General features: G+C 61.3%; 1 protein-coding gene across 2 annotated transcripts; it reads left to right on the forward strand.

Annotated features, from left to right (window-relative positions):
* The first annotated feature begins 2698 nt into the window (after window positions 1–2698).
* Window positions 2699–10569, forward strand: DLK1 (delta like non-canonical Notch ligand 1). Of its 2 annotated transcripts, XM_047863569.1 has the most exons (6): window positions 2699–2818; window positions 4120–4183; window positions 4693–4823; window positions 7847–7988; window positions 9604–9883; window positions 10109–10569. In XM_047863569.1, exons 1-6 carry the CDS (start codon window positions 2752–2754, stop codon window positions 10349–10351), a joined length of 927 nt encoding a protein of 308 aa, XP_047719525.1. In that variant the 5' UTR covers window positions 2699–2751; the 3' UTR covers window positions 10352–10569. The 2 variants fall into 2 exon arrangements, with proteins under 2 accessions (XP_047719525.1, XP_047719524.1); XM_047863568.1 differs by having other exon boundaries at window positions 9604–10569.
* The last annotated feature ends 3128 nt before the right edge of the window (window positions 10570–13697 follow it).

The raw sequence follows: 13697 nt of genomic DNA on the forward strand, positions 1-13697 counted from the left end.
AAGTACAGTGGTTTTCTACTTAGGAAAACCCAAGTTCCCTCTGGGGACAGGTGTGGTCTCCCTGCTTATAGACAAGGAAACGGGGCTCTGAGGGGCATAGTGACTGGCCCAGGGCCCTCAGCAGTCAGGGGATGGAATGGGGATTAGCGAGCAGGTGCCAGCCAGCCAGGGAAGTGCCCTTTCAGCCTAAGCCCCTGACATTTGGGCATGAATGCCCTTGGGTGAGACTGCCCTCCTCAAGCCTCCCTCCCTTTCCAGAACTGGGGAGGGCAGCGGTGGGAGGGGACCGAGGTTGGAAAGGGAGGGGTCTAGCTGACGGTGTACGTGATGGCCCCGTGGGTCCCCCACACGGTCCACATGGCACCTTGGCACCTCGTGACTTGGTCTGGGCGGAGGCCCTCACCCCCGGGGCCCTCAACGCAGAGATCCCCCGCCCCTCCTCAGTGTCTGGCTGAGAACCCAGCCCTTCCCAATCTGCCCGCTGTGTAGGATAATTTTGGAGGCTGAGGTCAGGGTCCTTGGAGGGAAGAAAGGAGGGGGGGGGGCTGGTCAGGGAAGCTGGGGCCATCTCCATGCAGTGGACAGTTGAACCTCCAGACCTGGCCTGTCCGCCACTCTCGTTGGAACCCCCGGGGCCTTGGGCAAAGGACCTTCCCTCTCAGAACTCGTTTCTTCATTTGAGAAGAATCCCTGGGAGAGACGGGGTAATGGGAAGGAAGGGGCACGGGGTGGGTGCCTGGTCGGGGGCAGCCCCCCCCCCCCCCGCCCCGCCCAGCCTGTCGCTCAAGTGGTTCCCAACGGCACCCCCCACCCCTACTTGTGGGTCTTCCGCAGAGAAGAGGAGAAGAGAAGGAGGAGGCACCTTCCACAAGGGTGAAGGGGCGGGGGCTTCGCTTCAGCCTCTGTGGAGTCTCCACCCTGGTCAGGTGCCCTCCGGCAGCTGCTTCCTCTGGGAGCACAGACTCCGGGCCTTAGCGCCCCCCTGTGCCTGAGGACTCCCCGTGGCCTGTCTTCCCACACCCATCTTGAGGACGGAGAGTGTGTCCTCAAACCTGCCACCACCCCAGGAGATGGTCTGAAGGCCAAGGCCCCCCACCCTAGGACCAAAGTGGCAGAGATCACCTTCCCTCCCCACTGCGAGAAAGGGGAGGCCGTGAAATGGGTGGGCACCCACCGCCTGCACCTGGGGTCTCTGTGCAGATTAATCTATGTAAATGAAGCATAAATAAATGAACCCTCTAAAGGCCATGACCTCCTGGTACCTTCCCCAAGAAGTTAAACACCTTTCATCTCCTTCTGTCACCTGTCCCTCCCCCCCCCCCCCTTCTGTATTTCCACCTCCAGCGGCCTGATCAGAATAGGGGCCTGGAACATCCACCCAGGAGAGTCTCTAAGCCCAGGCTGGGGGCTTCCCCCGCCCAGCTCTTGGGAGGGGAGGATCTCTGGCAAGGTCGGCCTCCCCACCCCACAACCCCGTGACTCCTCTGGAGGCCTCCCAGTGGGTCTAGAATATGTGCCGAGTGCTCGCTGTGCAGCTGTGTGTGTGTGTGTGTGTGTGTCTGCGTGTGAGCGTTCTTGTGAGCTTGTCCACCTGTGTCACTGTGGGCAAAGACGGATGGGACCGGCCGGCCTGTGTGTGTTGGGCTGGACCGCATGTGTGTGTTTTGGTGAGCGTGCAATCATGAGCCTGTGATCCGTGGGTTTCGGGGGACTGGGCGTGCGTGCCTGTCACTCTCAGGTGTGTGGCTGTCCACACGTGTGGGAGGTGCCCGAGGCCCTGACTGTCGGCCCGGGGGGTTGGGGGGGGGGTGAGCGGGTGTCCGTATGTTTGCAAGTGAATTCGCATGTTCAGGTGTGCACGTGGCTGGGCACGTGCCTCTGTGTGGCCAGGCTGGGGCACATGTTGAAGGATGCCCGGGGTTTCATAACTGTGTGTCCGCCGGCCTCTCCGCGTGCCTGTGACTGCGCATGAGGCGCCCAGGACTATTTCTACAACCTGGGTTTGCATCGCAGGGCGTGCCGGTGGTGCAGTGTGTGGGCCTGCGTCTTCCTGCGTCTTTAGAGCGAGGGGCAGGGGGGTACGAGGCTTTCCATCAGTGTTCTCCCGAGGGCGCGTGTGTCAGCAGCGTGTCCTGCGTCCCCGGAGCGCGCATTTGTGTCTTCCCGGCCGTGTGAGCCATGGCCTGCGTGCTCGGGACCTTGGCGATAAGTGTTTTGGTGTTTCTCTGCGTGTTTCTGTATTCCGAGCGCGTGCTGGCGTCTTCCTGGGGGCTGCGGCCCAGCCCCGGCTCCGTCCCCGCCGCTTGTCCTAAGCGGGCCCGCCCGTGCGCGCCCGCGGGCCGTCCCGTGTACAGGACGTGTGCCCCTCGCGCGCGGGGTACCTGCGCCCGTCTAGCCAAGAGCGCTCCGCGTGCGCGAGCGGCTTTCCGGGACGCCGCCGCGGTGGGGGGCGGCCCCGCGAGGGGCGGGGGTCACCGGGACTGGCCGGCGCCGGCCCCGTGCGCGCGGAGGCGGGGGCGGGGGGCGGGGGCCGCGGGGGGGCGGCGGTACGAAAAGGGCGGCGCGCGCGGCGGCGGCGGCAGCTCGGCGGCGGCAGCGGAGAGCGCAGCGCGCAGCCCGGTGCAGCCCTGGCTTTCCCCTCGCCGCGCGCCCGCGCCCCCTTCCGCGTCCGCAACCAGAAGCCCAGCGCGGCGCCCGGAGCCGGACCCGCGCCCGCGCCGCTCCCGGGACCGCGACCCCGGCCGCCCCGCGATGACCGCGACCGCAGCCCTCCTGCCCGTCCTCTTGCTCCTGCTGGCCTTCGGCCACAGTGTCCATGGTGAGCCCCCACCCCCACCCCCACCCCCCACGCCGCGGCGGCCCGGCTCGCGCCCCCTCCGGGGAAGCCTGCGACGCCACCCCTGCCCCCCGGCCGCCCGGTGCCCCGCGCGCCCCGTCCCGTGCGCCCCGACTCCGGCCCGTCCCGCCTAACCCTAAGCCCCGCGCGGTGCCGCCTCGCCCTCCCCGCCAGCCTCGCATGCCAAGCCTCGCCCCGGGGTCCCGGGGGCAGGGGGAGGTGTGGGACCCCCGCCCCCCCCTCCCCCGCCGCCGCCGCAGCCCCTTCCCGCCCCGCAGAAGTGGCGCTCGCAGGGGTGTCGGTGCGCAGAGAGAGGAGGTATGGAGAAACGAGGTGATGATCGGGAGCCCTGTGTGGAAATGCTCTGGGGTGCAACTTTGGGGTGTCGCGTGCGCGTTCGGGACCAGGTCCGTGGGGACGGCGGGGGTGGGGGGGGATGGCTTGGCCGTCGCGGCCCCAAATTCCCACCGAGGCGCCCGGCGCGAGCCCCTCCCGCGTGGCGTTTCTCTAGGTGAGGGGCTGCGACACTTCAGTCTGCGGCGGCCATCTGTCTCTGACAGGGAGAGAGTTGCCCCTTCCCGCAGTGCCCCCCGCCCCCACTGCACCAGTGCTCGTGGTGGGGGGGCTGTCTGGAAAGCTGGGGAGCCAGGCGAAGGAAATGCACACAGTAGGCGCCTACGAAAGTGTCCGGATGTCTAAACAGTGTCAGAATTGCAGAAATCTGCTTTGCAAAATCCTTGCGTCTTTGAAATATGACGAGTCTGGGGGAGGGAGATTGGGGGGGATTTGAGTTGCGTGCCTGGTTTAACGGGGATTAAACCTTTCACACGATCAGGATGCCTTACCTGCCGGGCTGCCAGGTGAACCTGTCTGGCCTTTTCCAAAGCCCGATGCCTCAGAATCTGCCCCCCATTTTAGCTCACTTTGCAAAAGTGAGGGTTTGGCTGAGTGCCCAGGGGTCGAATGTCTCTACTCACTGTCTCCCCACCCCCGCGTTTAGCGTTTGAGGTTTCATGATTTTGAGGCGGGGGAGGAATTTAGGTGTCTGACCTGCCCCTGAGAACTAGGCAGTGTCCTGTGGTCACCCTGTCACTAGAAACGCGGCAGATTTTTTTTTTCTGAGTGGCCTGACGTGAAGCGCCTACTGTGTGCGAGGCTGGTGGGACCACAGAGGGTCTCTGGCTCCCTCCAGGGAGGCCTTGGGCTCTTTGGGCGAAGATGGGGCTTTGCCCTGGCCTCTGGGGCCTTGTGGGGTGAATGGTGTAACCTTTCTTGTGCCTCAGGAGCTGAGTGCTTCCTGGCCTGCCACCCCCAAAATGGGTTCTGCGAGGATGACAATGTTTGCAGGTAATGGGGTGGCTCCCCAGAGGCAGCCTGTAGGAGGTCAGGGCAGAATCCTGGGGAATCATGGTGTCAGGCAGAAAAGGGGGGGGGGGCTTGGCCGCTGGGCTGCAGCAAACAGCCTCCTCGCCCCCGCAGGAAACTGGTGGGAGGGTAGCGACGGGGAGAAGAGGGCCGAGGGCGGGAGGATGGGGAGGGGGGGACAGCCACAGCTCCTGTCTGCTGTCTCAGAAGTGGGGTGTTGGGAGAACCCCTTGCAGGGTGAGCCCACTGCAGGCCACTGCGGCAAAATGCAGCGCTCTGCCAGGCTCTTGGGGACCCCTCCGTCTGGTCCTCTGTTTAAGTTCTCCGTTCAGGTGTCTGGTGTTTGCTTCCTGCGACCCGCTGGCCTGGCACTGTGCAAAGACCCCCAAGGGATCTTGGCTCCACAGAAAGCAGCCTGGGCGCCCCTTCCACCCCTGCTCCCCTTCATAGGTCCCCATCTTTCTCCTCCAAACCCCCCCCCCCCACCGCAGGTGCCAGCCTGGCTGGCAGGGTCCCCTGTGCGACCAATGTGTGACCTTTCCCGGCTGCGTGAACGGACTCTGCGTGGAACCCTGGCAGTGCGTTTGTGACGACGGCTGGAACGGGAAGCTCTGTGACATAGGTTGGCATGTGCCCCTGCCCGCCCCACCCCCATCCCTGCCCCCCCCCGCCCCCAGCCGCCTCCTCCCAACTGCCTCCCCTCCCCCTCCCGCCTTATTCCCACACACCCAGGGCTCTGTATGGTAATGGTGTGTTGATACACTACCCCCTGGTACCTGGAACCTCCTAGAAGGTAGGGACTCAGTTTTGTTCTCCTCGGCACAGCACCAGCACCCAGAGAAAGCACTTTGGGGGAGGGGGGCTGTCGGGGATCTGCCTGTTGAGTAAAGAGTCACACAATCAGCACAGGCTACACAAAGCTCAGAGGGTGGAGACCTGGGCAACCTGTCCGGGTCACTAGAACTCAGAGAGGGTAAGGACTGGTGGGGGGGCGGCCGGTCACGGAGCTGCGGCTCCCGGAAATTCACACACGAGGCTGTAAGAGCAAATGACTGGGGTGGGGGTGATGGGTGTGCTGAGCAGGGACTGAGTCAGAGCCAGTAGGACAGGGCTGACGTCTGGGGTCAGGTGTTGAGGGAGGCTGGGGGTCGGGAAAAGCTGAGAAGTGGTCAAAGTGCAGATTGGTGTTATCTGTTGATTTCATTAATTTATGCAATCTCTGTCCTCCATTACCCCGAGCAACTGAGAACTGGTTGCCACTACGTTTTCAGGCTGCAAAATGTCCATCTGAGTCCATTCTCGTTTGGCAGAAGGGGCCCTGAAGCCGGGGCAAGCTAAAGTCCTGGAAAAAACTCCCGGCAGAGTGGGTGGCTGCCCCGGGGCCTCTGTCCCTCGGTCCTCAATGTTAGCAGAGACCAGGGGTAGCGAGAGGGAAGTCGAGGCTCGAGGAGGTAAAAGGCTCTGCTTAGGGATGCGTGAGAGGTTATCGGGAGAAAAGCCAGCGAAAATCCCTTCCCCTGGCCCCAGGAATGGGCTACTTCTCATCTGTGGCCGCTTCTAATCCCCTCCCTTAAGGAAGATTCGAGAGCGTGTTTGACCGCCCCTGCGTCATAGCCGCCGAGGCGCTCTGCTTTCCTAATTGAGCCCCCACCACAGTCTCAGGTCCTTAAAGCACCACCCCCCTGCCCCCCCCCCCCCCCACCGCCAGACGGTGCGGGATTTTCTCCGCAGCTGACTCACGCTCCGCAGCTCTGCTCCCCCTCCACAGCACCCTCTGGGCTGCCTCGTGACCCAGAGGGTCTCCCCCCCCGAAAAAGCTACCACTTGGGATCAGGGCTTTTAGCCCAGAGCCCACCCTCTTTGGTGTCTGGTTCAGGATTGCCTCCCATGGAGTTTTCCAGACAAAATGTCCCCTCCCCACTGGGTTGACAAAGCCTCTCAGCTTGGGACGCTGGGTCCAGAGGAAACAGCCCTCCGGATAATTGTCCCCACCCCCCCGTTCCCCTTTTCCCCAACCCGTCTCTGTCTCTGAGGCTGTCAAGGCCGCAGCTGCTGCCCCAGACAGAAACCACCCCCCCTACCCCCCCTTCCCGCCCCCTGCCCCCGGCGTCTCTCTCCTTGCCTCGGCTTCATCTACCCTCCTTTTGGGCCGGAGGCCTGGGAATTGGGAAGAGGTGGGCTCATCCTCTGTGCGTGAGGCTAGATGCTGTGGGGGGACGAGGGGGGTGGTCGGTAAGTCTTTAGCTTAAATTTAAGATGCCCAGTGACAGGGTTGCTGGGAGCCCAGGACTGGGAGCCCGTTGCTGAGGCCTCACCCGCTAGAACCTTCCCGTAATGATAAAATCTCTTTATGTTTCCTTACACCAAGCGGGGCTCGCAGGGGACGCCTCACGGCTCTGGATAGGCCGTCGGCATGGCATACAGGCTTTCCCTTATGGATATGGATTGCCATCTTCCCTCCACGAGGGGTGCGGGTCTCTTTAAAAGACAGAACGAATCCGCGTGTGTGTGGCCTCAGCGTCGGGGACCCCCACCCATTCGGCCTTAAGCTGCCGGGTCTCTGGCTGGCCCCGGCTTTGTATTTGGCAGATGTAGGAACCCAAAGCTCGAAGGGCCCCCGGGGACTGGCCAGGGCGAGCCCCTCCTTTTGTACGTGGGGAAAGTGAGGCACAGAGCGGGGAGGAGCCGAACCCTGAGCCCGGCCGGAGCCAGGCATAGAAAAGGTCCCTCGCGGCCCTGCCTGGGGGCTGGGGTCTCCATCAGCGGAGAGCCCCTGGCCCAGGCCCCTTTGTTCAGCTGTCCCTGGCTCGCTGAGCCCCGCATAATGAAGTGTGCATGACAGGAGGTGGAAAAAGGCGGTGGAAATGTAGCAGTGTTCATGGAAACCCACACGGACAGGAGAGCACTCAGTACTCCTGATTTTGCTGCCTTCAAAAGATACAGCCTTTTTATCGCGGGCCCCTTCGTTCAGATCCTGAGCGCGGAAAGAGCGACCACCGGGAGGCAGAGGCAGTGGTGGGGCTGAATCCGGTTTCTCGATTCCCGACAGGAGTCCTCACATGTCTCGATTTCCCCCCCGCCCCTCTGTGATGAAGGACAGCTGGTGTTTCTAACAGCTGGGCCGCACGATTGCCCTGACTGGCAGGGACCCCCCCCCCACCCCCGAACCAGGAGAGGCTGAAAACTCATCTGGGGGAGGAGCCTGGGCCTGGCACACAACGTTTTGGGGGAGGGAAGGGGTCTGCGGTAAAGGTCACGCTCCTGGACCGAGCGGGTGAGCTGGTGCCAGGACAGGGGGCCGGCTTTCCCGGGTTGAGGATCAGTGAGCGGCCGTGACTTTCCGTGTCTGTGACCTGACAGGAGGGAGGGAGCCCCTTCAGCCCCCCCCCCCGAGCTGCTTGCCTAACGGCAGAGTTTTGGGGGGTCGCTACGTGCTCTTGCTCAGGACTCCATTCGGTGACCGCTGGCAGTGAGTGGCCACAAACAGAGACATCTGGGCGGCTCGCTTGGGGTCCCCGCTTGACCGGCTGGAGGGCTCTGGCCCTGCCCCTACCCACAAAGCTCTCCTCCCAGCCTGTCCCCTCCCCCTCCTCCCTGGGGGAGGGGGTGGGTCACAAAGTCCGCTTTCCTCTCCCCGTCCCCCAGATGTCCGGGCTTGCGCCTCGACCCCCTGCGCTAACAACGGAACCTGCGTCAACCTCGAGAGCGGCCACTACGAGTGCTCCTGTGCCCCTGGGTTCTCGGGAAAGGACTGTCAGGAGAAGGATGGGCCCTGTGTGATCAATGGGTAAATATTCTTCCTCACTCTGTGCGATCCGATGAATGCTGCTTTGATTCCTGCGTCACACCCCCAAAGACCCTTTCAGCCTAGCCCAGTTGGACCTGTCACCTGACAAAAGGCCAAGTGCCTGTCCCGCAGCCCCACGGCTGGGGGAGGGGGGCGCCCCAGATCAGGGTGCTTGAGGGGCTGTGTGTGATCTCCGTAATTTCTGAAGTGACCCCCCCCCCCCCAATTTCCTCTTCCCTCTGATGCCCCCAAGTCCCCATGTGTGTGCGTGAGGGCAGACCCGGCTGAGGAGTCCCAGAGGGGGGCTTTGGCCAGCGGGGTGGGCGGGGAGGACTAGCCATGAAGGTGGGCGGGGGGGGGGGGGGGTCCAGCTCTTAGCGACCCGCAGCGGAGCAGAGGCTCTGGGACTTTCAGGGCCGTGGGCACGACAGTCAGAAGGGACACTTCTGCAAAGCAGCAAAGCACTTCCGGCCCTTATCTGTTTAGCTCCACTGAGCCCACCCGGCCCTCAGCTGGGGCTTAGGCGGGGCTTAGGCCGCTGCAAGAATGCAAACAGAGCGGGTCCTGGGCCTGAGCTGGGGTGGGGGGGGGGGATCGAGCTGGGGGGCAGAGGATATAGAAGCTAGAGTACAGAACCAGCTTATCTTGACTGGGCGTTCCAGGGAGGGCGTGGGGAATCCTGGAGCCCGAGAGGCCACAAACAGGCATTTTTGTAGCATCCAAAGATCAGTGTTCAGAGAGGGTCGGAGGAGAGGGGGTCACAACCGACGTCCACGTCTGCTTTTGAGCGGGAAGGGAGAATACAGAGCGAGACCTTTAAAACGTTTTGCTTTGTCTCTCCCACCAACTCGAACCAGACTGTCAGAATAGAACCCGAGGTCCTTGAAGTCCCTCCAGAGCCCAGCTCCTAGGCAGCCTTCACCCCCTGAAGCAGCGATGCTGATTTCTTGTGCTTAGAGCCCCTTTCTTCCCTGGGTTCTGGCATTTATCAGATGACAAAGGGTCTGCTCGTTTAAAAGCACTTACGTTAAATGCTCCTGTGCTCTGCTTTGAGCAAACAGTTTCGGTCTGGAAGCCGCACTTGGGTGAATGGACCACTGTTAAACAGCCGGGCACAGGCACCCGGCCGGGCCGGCAGAGACAGCCCGGGGGTTTCTTTCACTCTGAGTGTCCCTAAGGGTTTCCAGTACAATAGGACGCAGGCTCTCTCCTCAGAAAATAACCATACGAGTAACAATAAGGCGGGGGCCGTGTGGTGAGGGGACCTGGGGGGGGGGCAGGCTCTGCTCTGCCCAGCGGCTCCTGGGGGGGGGGGGTGGAGCTAAGGGAGGGGGCTCCCTCCAGCCCTGGGTCGTCACTAACTTTGCCTCTCTCAGCCTCAGTTTCCCCACCCGTCCACCAGTGACTAACCACCGGGCCTCTGGTCGGAGAGATGACTTAAGAGGTGGGAGAGGAGACGGGCATCGGCTCGGCAGGCCAGGCGTGCGTGCGTCCGCCCCGGACGGCCCGTGAGCCCCTCGCGGACAGGGGCCGCGGCACCCGGCGCCTCCCTGGGCACCTCCGTCCTAGGCCAGCCCCCGAGGGCCCTTTACCGTGTCCCCCTGTTGTGTCGCAGGTCCCCCTGCCAGCACGGAGGCACCTGCGTGGATGACGAGGGCCGGGCCTCCCATGCCTCCTGCCTGTGCCCCCCTGGCTTCTCAGGCAATTTCTGCGAGATCGTGGCCAACAGCTGCACCCCCAACCCGTGCGAGAACCAAGGCATCTGCACCGACATCGGGGGCGACTTCCGCTGCCGCTGCCCCGCCGGCTTCATGGACAAGACGTGCAGCCGCCCCGTGGGCAACTGCGGCACCGACCCGTGCCTCAACGGGGGCACCTGCCTGCAGCACACCCAGGTGAGGTACGAGTGTCTGTGCAAGCCCGAGTTCACGGGCCCCACCTGTGGCAGGAAGCGCGCGCTAGGCCCCCAGCAGGTCACCCGTCTGCCCGGCGGGCACGGGCTGACCTACCGCCTGACCCCCGGGGTGCACGAGCTGCCAGTGCCGCAGCCGGAGCACCGCATCCTCAAGGTGTCCATGAAGGAACTCAACAAGAGTGCTCCCCTCCTCTCCGAGGGCCAGGCCATCTGCTTCACCGTCCTGGGCGTGCTGACCAGTCTGGTGGTGCTGGGCACCGTGGGAGTTGTTTTCCTCAACAAGTGCGAGGCCTGGGTGTCCAACCTGCGCTACAACCGCGTACTTCGCAAGAAGAGGAACGTGCTCCTGCAGTACAACAGCGGGGAGGACCTGGCCGTCAACATCATCTTCCCCGAGAAGATCGACATGACCACCTTCAGCAAGGAGGCGGGCGAAGACGACATCTAAGCATCCCCACCGGCCCCTCTGTATGCGCGGGGTCCCGCAGCGCTCACTATATGCGGTCTGTTCTCATCTTTGTGGTGGAGTTTGCTATATTCTGTGTCGAATCTGGTGAACGCTATGCTTCCGTATATTACCTTTGTGTTGCCGTGTGACAAAAAGAACCCTCTTTCTCTCTCTTAATGCATGATCGAAAAATAATAACACGAGTTTCATTCTTTAAACGAGTAAAACGAAATTAAGTATGTTATTCTAAACTCTAAACTTAACGTAAAATCAAAAAGACCAAAAAAAAACAAGGCAACAGAGCCGGGGCTGGGTGCCGACGCCCCTCTCTCTCCGGGAGGGGACTCGGCCACGGTCCTCGTGAAACCATTACGAGTGCCGCGCAGGACCGCTCACTGTGATAAAGGCAAAAATCTCTTTCGTTCGTTAATGTTCACACGCCACATCCAACGTGCACTCACATCAAGTCCAACAACCGCAACGCTTAGATCTTTCTGATTGATTTGAGATTTTGCGGAGTGCAGCGGCCGTGTGTCAGACAGAGAGAGAGAGAGCCCCGGGGTCGGCTGCTGGGGGGAGAGAGGGGGCCGGGACCCTGTCCCGGCCCTGCCACTAACTCGCTGTGGGATCCTTGGCGAGCTCCCTCCCCCCCCCCCCCCACCGCAACCCGTCCCCACCCCGGGCCCGACTTCGGCCCCTCTCGAGGGAGGGGCTTGAACGCAGAGACCATCCAAATTCTCTCTGGCTCTAAAACTCTGAATTAGGAACGAAGGGGTACGAACCAAAACAGTTCCTGACCCGAGAAATTAGGATCTGATGAGGACTTAAGTCTCATCCCAGGATCCACAGGTTTTGGCCTATCCTGGATGCAAACTTGATGTACTGAGATTGATCGCAAATGCCTTTCTCGAAATGGAGGTGGGGGGGTGCCTCCTGGCCCGCTTTCCGTCTGGAAACGAGTGGCCCCCTTTGAGTCACAAAGTGCGGTCTGGAGTTGCCACTTGGGCAGCCCCCACCCTCCCAGATTCCCAGCACTTTACCTTGTCTCCCACCCCGTAGATTAGATAGTCCCTCGAAATTTAAATGCACCTCTAACCGCAAGTGCCCCTGGCAAAATCTGAGCAGCAACACCGCCCTCACCGAGGTTTTCACAGAGTTCAGTGGAAATTGTTGCCTGTGGGGGGTTTTCTAGTTCTGTGGCCAAAGGTACCAGACCTGGTCTACACAGCTATGGGTTTAATTTGTGTTGCTGAGTTAACAACCCTCAGATCCTGAAAGACCTAGCCAGCTTCTGAATTATAAATTTGACTTCTTTTTTATTGAAAAGAGCATCTATTTTTTTTTGCAAAAATAGAAAGAAATGGGACAGAGCTCTGTTTAGCTTTCCGGCTCTTAGGGTCGGGCAGCTAAACAGCCCTTGGGTACCAGTGAGAAATATTTTGCTTCTTAAATTATTTGGATAGGAAGCTATACTCTTAGCTTGATTATTACTTGCCGAGTTTACCTAGCTGCAAGTACGTATTGCTATGTCATCCTCACTATCTTCCTGATCATTCAGTTCACCCCACACGCATAGACGCGCGCCGTCATCACATAGCCATCGACATCACCGTCAGCCACCGATCACTGTCACGTCCCTGGCCACGCCCCCCAGCTGCCCACGTCCCAGCCAAGCCGCGGGCCCCGACGCCCCCAGTCCCCGAGCCCCTGCCCTCCCCTCCCACCCCCCCCCCCCGCCCCGCCCCGGACTCCGATCGCCCTCACCCTACTTCCCTCCAGCCCCACGTCATTCACGTATCACCTCATCCCATCTCGAGTTCGTTTTCAGACATAAAAAATTGAAAAAAGACAAAAAAAAAGAACCGTTGGCATGCGTCAGGCGGGCGTCTGGCACCCCGCCTGGCCTCTCTCGCGTGAGACCTTGACCGAGTCTGCTAACTGTTCTGATCCAGTTCCCCCACACACGAGATTCTGAGATTGGCCCCAGCGATCCAATTCTCTGTTCCACTCTTCCCGTCTCCGTGCTGTCGAGGAACGGCCCGTCCCCCCTTCCCGGGGGTCGAGGGAACGTATCCCGCTGTCCTCGACCAGCTCCTCATCGATTCACCGACTCGTCCACCAGCCATTTGATCAGGAAGCATTTCGGACACCTGCTGCGTGCAAGGCAGTGTTCGGGGAGCTGTGCGGCACGCAGGATGAGGGGCCGTCGGGGGGGGGGCGCGGACACACCCGTGTCCCCAGGAAGCCCAGCAGTGCAGGTAAAATGCCGTGGGAGCGGAGAGTCCTGAACAGACGCCTCCCTTAGGGCCTGACCATCTTACCTTCCCACGAGACAAATTATCTATTACCAGCGCACGATGAGGCCGCCCCACCCAAATTCCACAGCGCCCACTCGCACACGTCCCGCGAAATCAGAACAGTGTCCGCAGCCTCGACACGGTCTTCACGTCGTGCAGAAATGGTCCATTCCATCCTCTATGGGGTAACCAGATTCTGCTGAGAGTGTCGGGATCCCTGACTGCCCATCCACACCTCGCGTGTGTTTGGAGTAGTGTGTAGTTTACGAAACAAACGGAGAAGCTCAAAGACAGCGGTCTGAGACATAATCACCAATTCGGTCCCAAAATTGAGAGAGGAGGAGGCGTAACGATCTTTCTGTCACCAAAAAATTTCAAAAATGTCAACGGCGCTCTTTTTAGCTTTTCCGTTTACTAACCAGGCAAGCAAAAAATTTTGTTTATTGAAAAATAAACAAAACCCAAGGGCTATTGGTGTGTTTTCTTTGATTTGTTGTGCGCCCGGCTCCGGCTGTCCCTGCCCACTGGTGGCCTGAGCCCCGAGCAAGAGGGGTCAGGGGCCCAGGCTTGGGAGGGCACCGCTCTGGCCCTATCCAGCCCTTCCCACGTGGCGAGGAGACCTACGGGCTGAGGGATGAGCCCATCCAGCCCCTTCCAGATACACTGTCTCCGGGTGCTTGGAGCGTGGGAATTTCCGGCCCTGTGGGCCCCACCCCGAGGGCCTGCGCGGGCCTCTCCCCTGCATCTGTTCCCGACGGTGGCTGTTTGTGGGTGGGGTGGCTGGGGCTGGAGCTCCAGAGAGAGGGGGTGAGGGGCCCAGGGTTCCATGCTTGAGCACGCCGGAGCGGGGGGTGGGGGTGGTGCAGGAAGAAGGCCAGCTCTCCCACTACTCACCAGGTCCTGGCCCAGAACCCTCGGGGGTTTGAGAATGCCACCCTGTTCTGGCCCTTCCAGAACTCAGTGAAGGTAGAATCGCCCAGGTGAGGGCAGAACGGATTTTGTTTGATACTGAGGGGCACTTGGAGCTTCCAAAAGTCGGCACATCAGTC

The sequence above is a fragment of the Prionailurus viverrinus genome, chromosome B3 (genome assembly GCF_022837055.1).
Source record: "Prionailurus viverrinus isolate Anna chromosome B3, UM_Priviv_1.0, whole genome shotgun sequence".
Taxonomy (NCBI): Eukaryota; Metazoa; Chordata; class Mammalia; order Carnivora; family Felidae; genus Prionailurus; species Prionailurus viverrinus.

Excerpts from the sequence above, each read along its gene's own strand:
- DLK1 (XM_047863568.1), top strand. The coding sequence starts at position 2,752 with ATGACCGCGACCGCAGCCCTCCTGCCCGTCCTCTTGCTCCTGCTGGCC. Across the intron at positions 4,184-4,692 it reads GAGGATGACAATGTTTGCAG|GTGCCAGCCTGGCTGGCAGG; the intron begins GTAATGGGGTGG and ends CCCCCACCGCAG. Across the intron at positions 7,989-9,603 it reads GGGCCCTGTGTGATCAATGG|GTCCCCCTGCCAGCACGGAG; the intron begins GTAAATATTCTT and ends GTTGTGTCGCAG.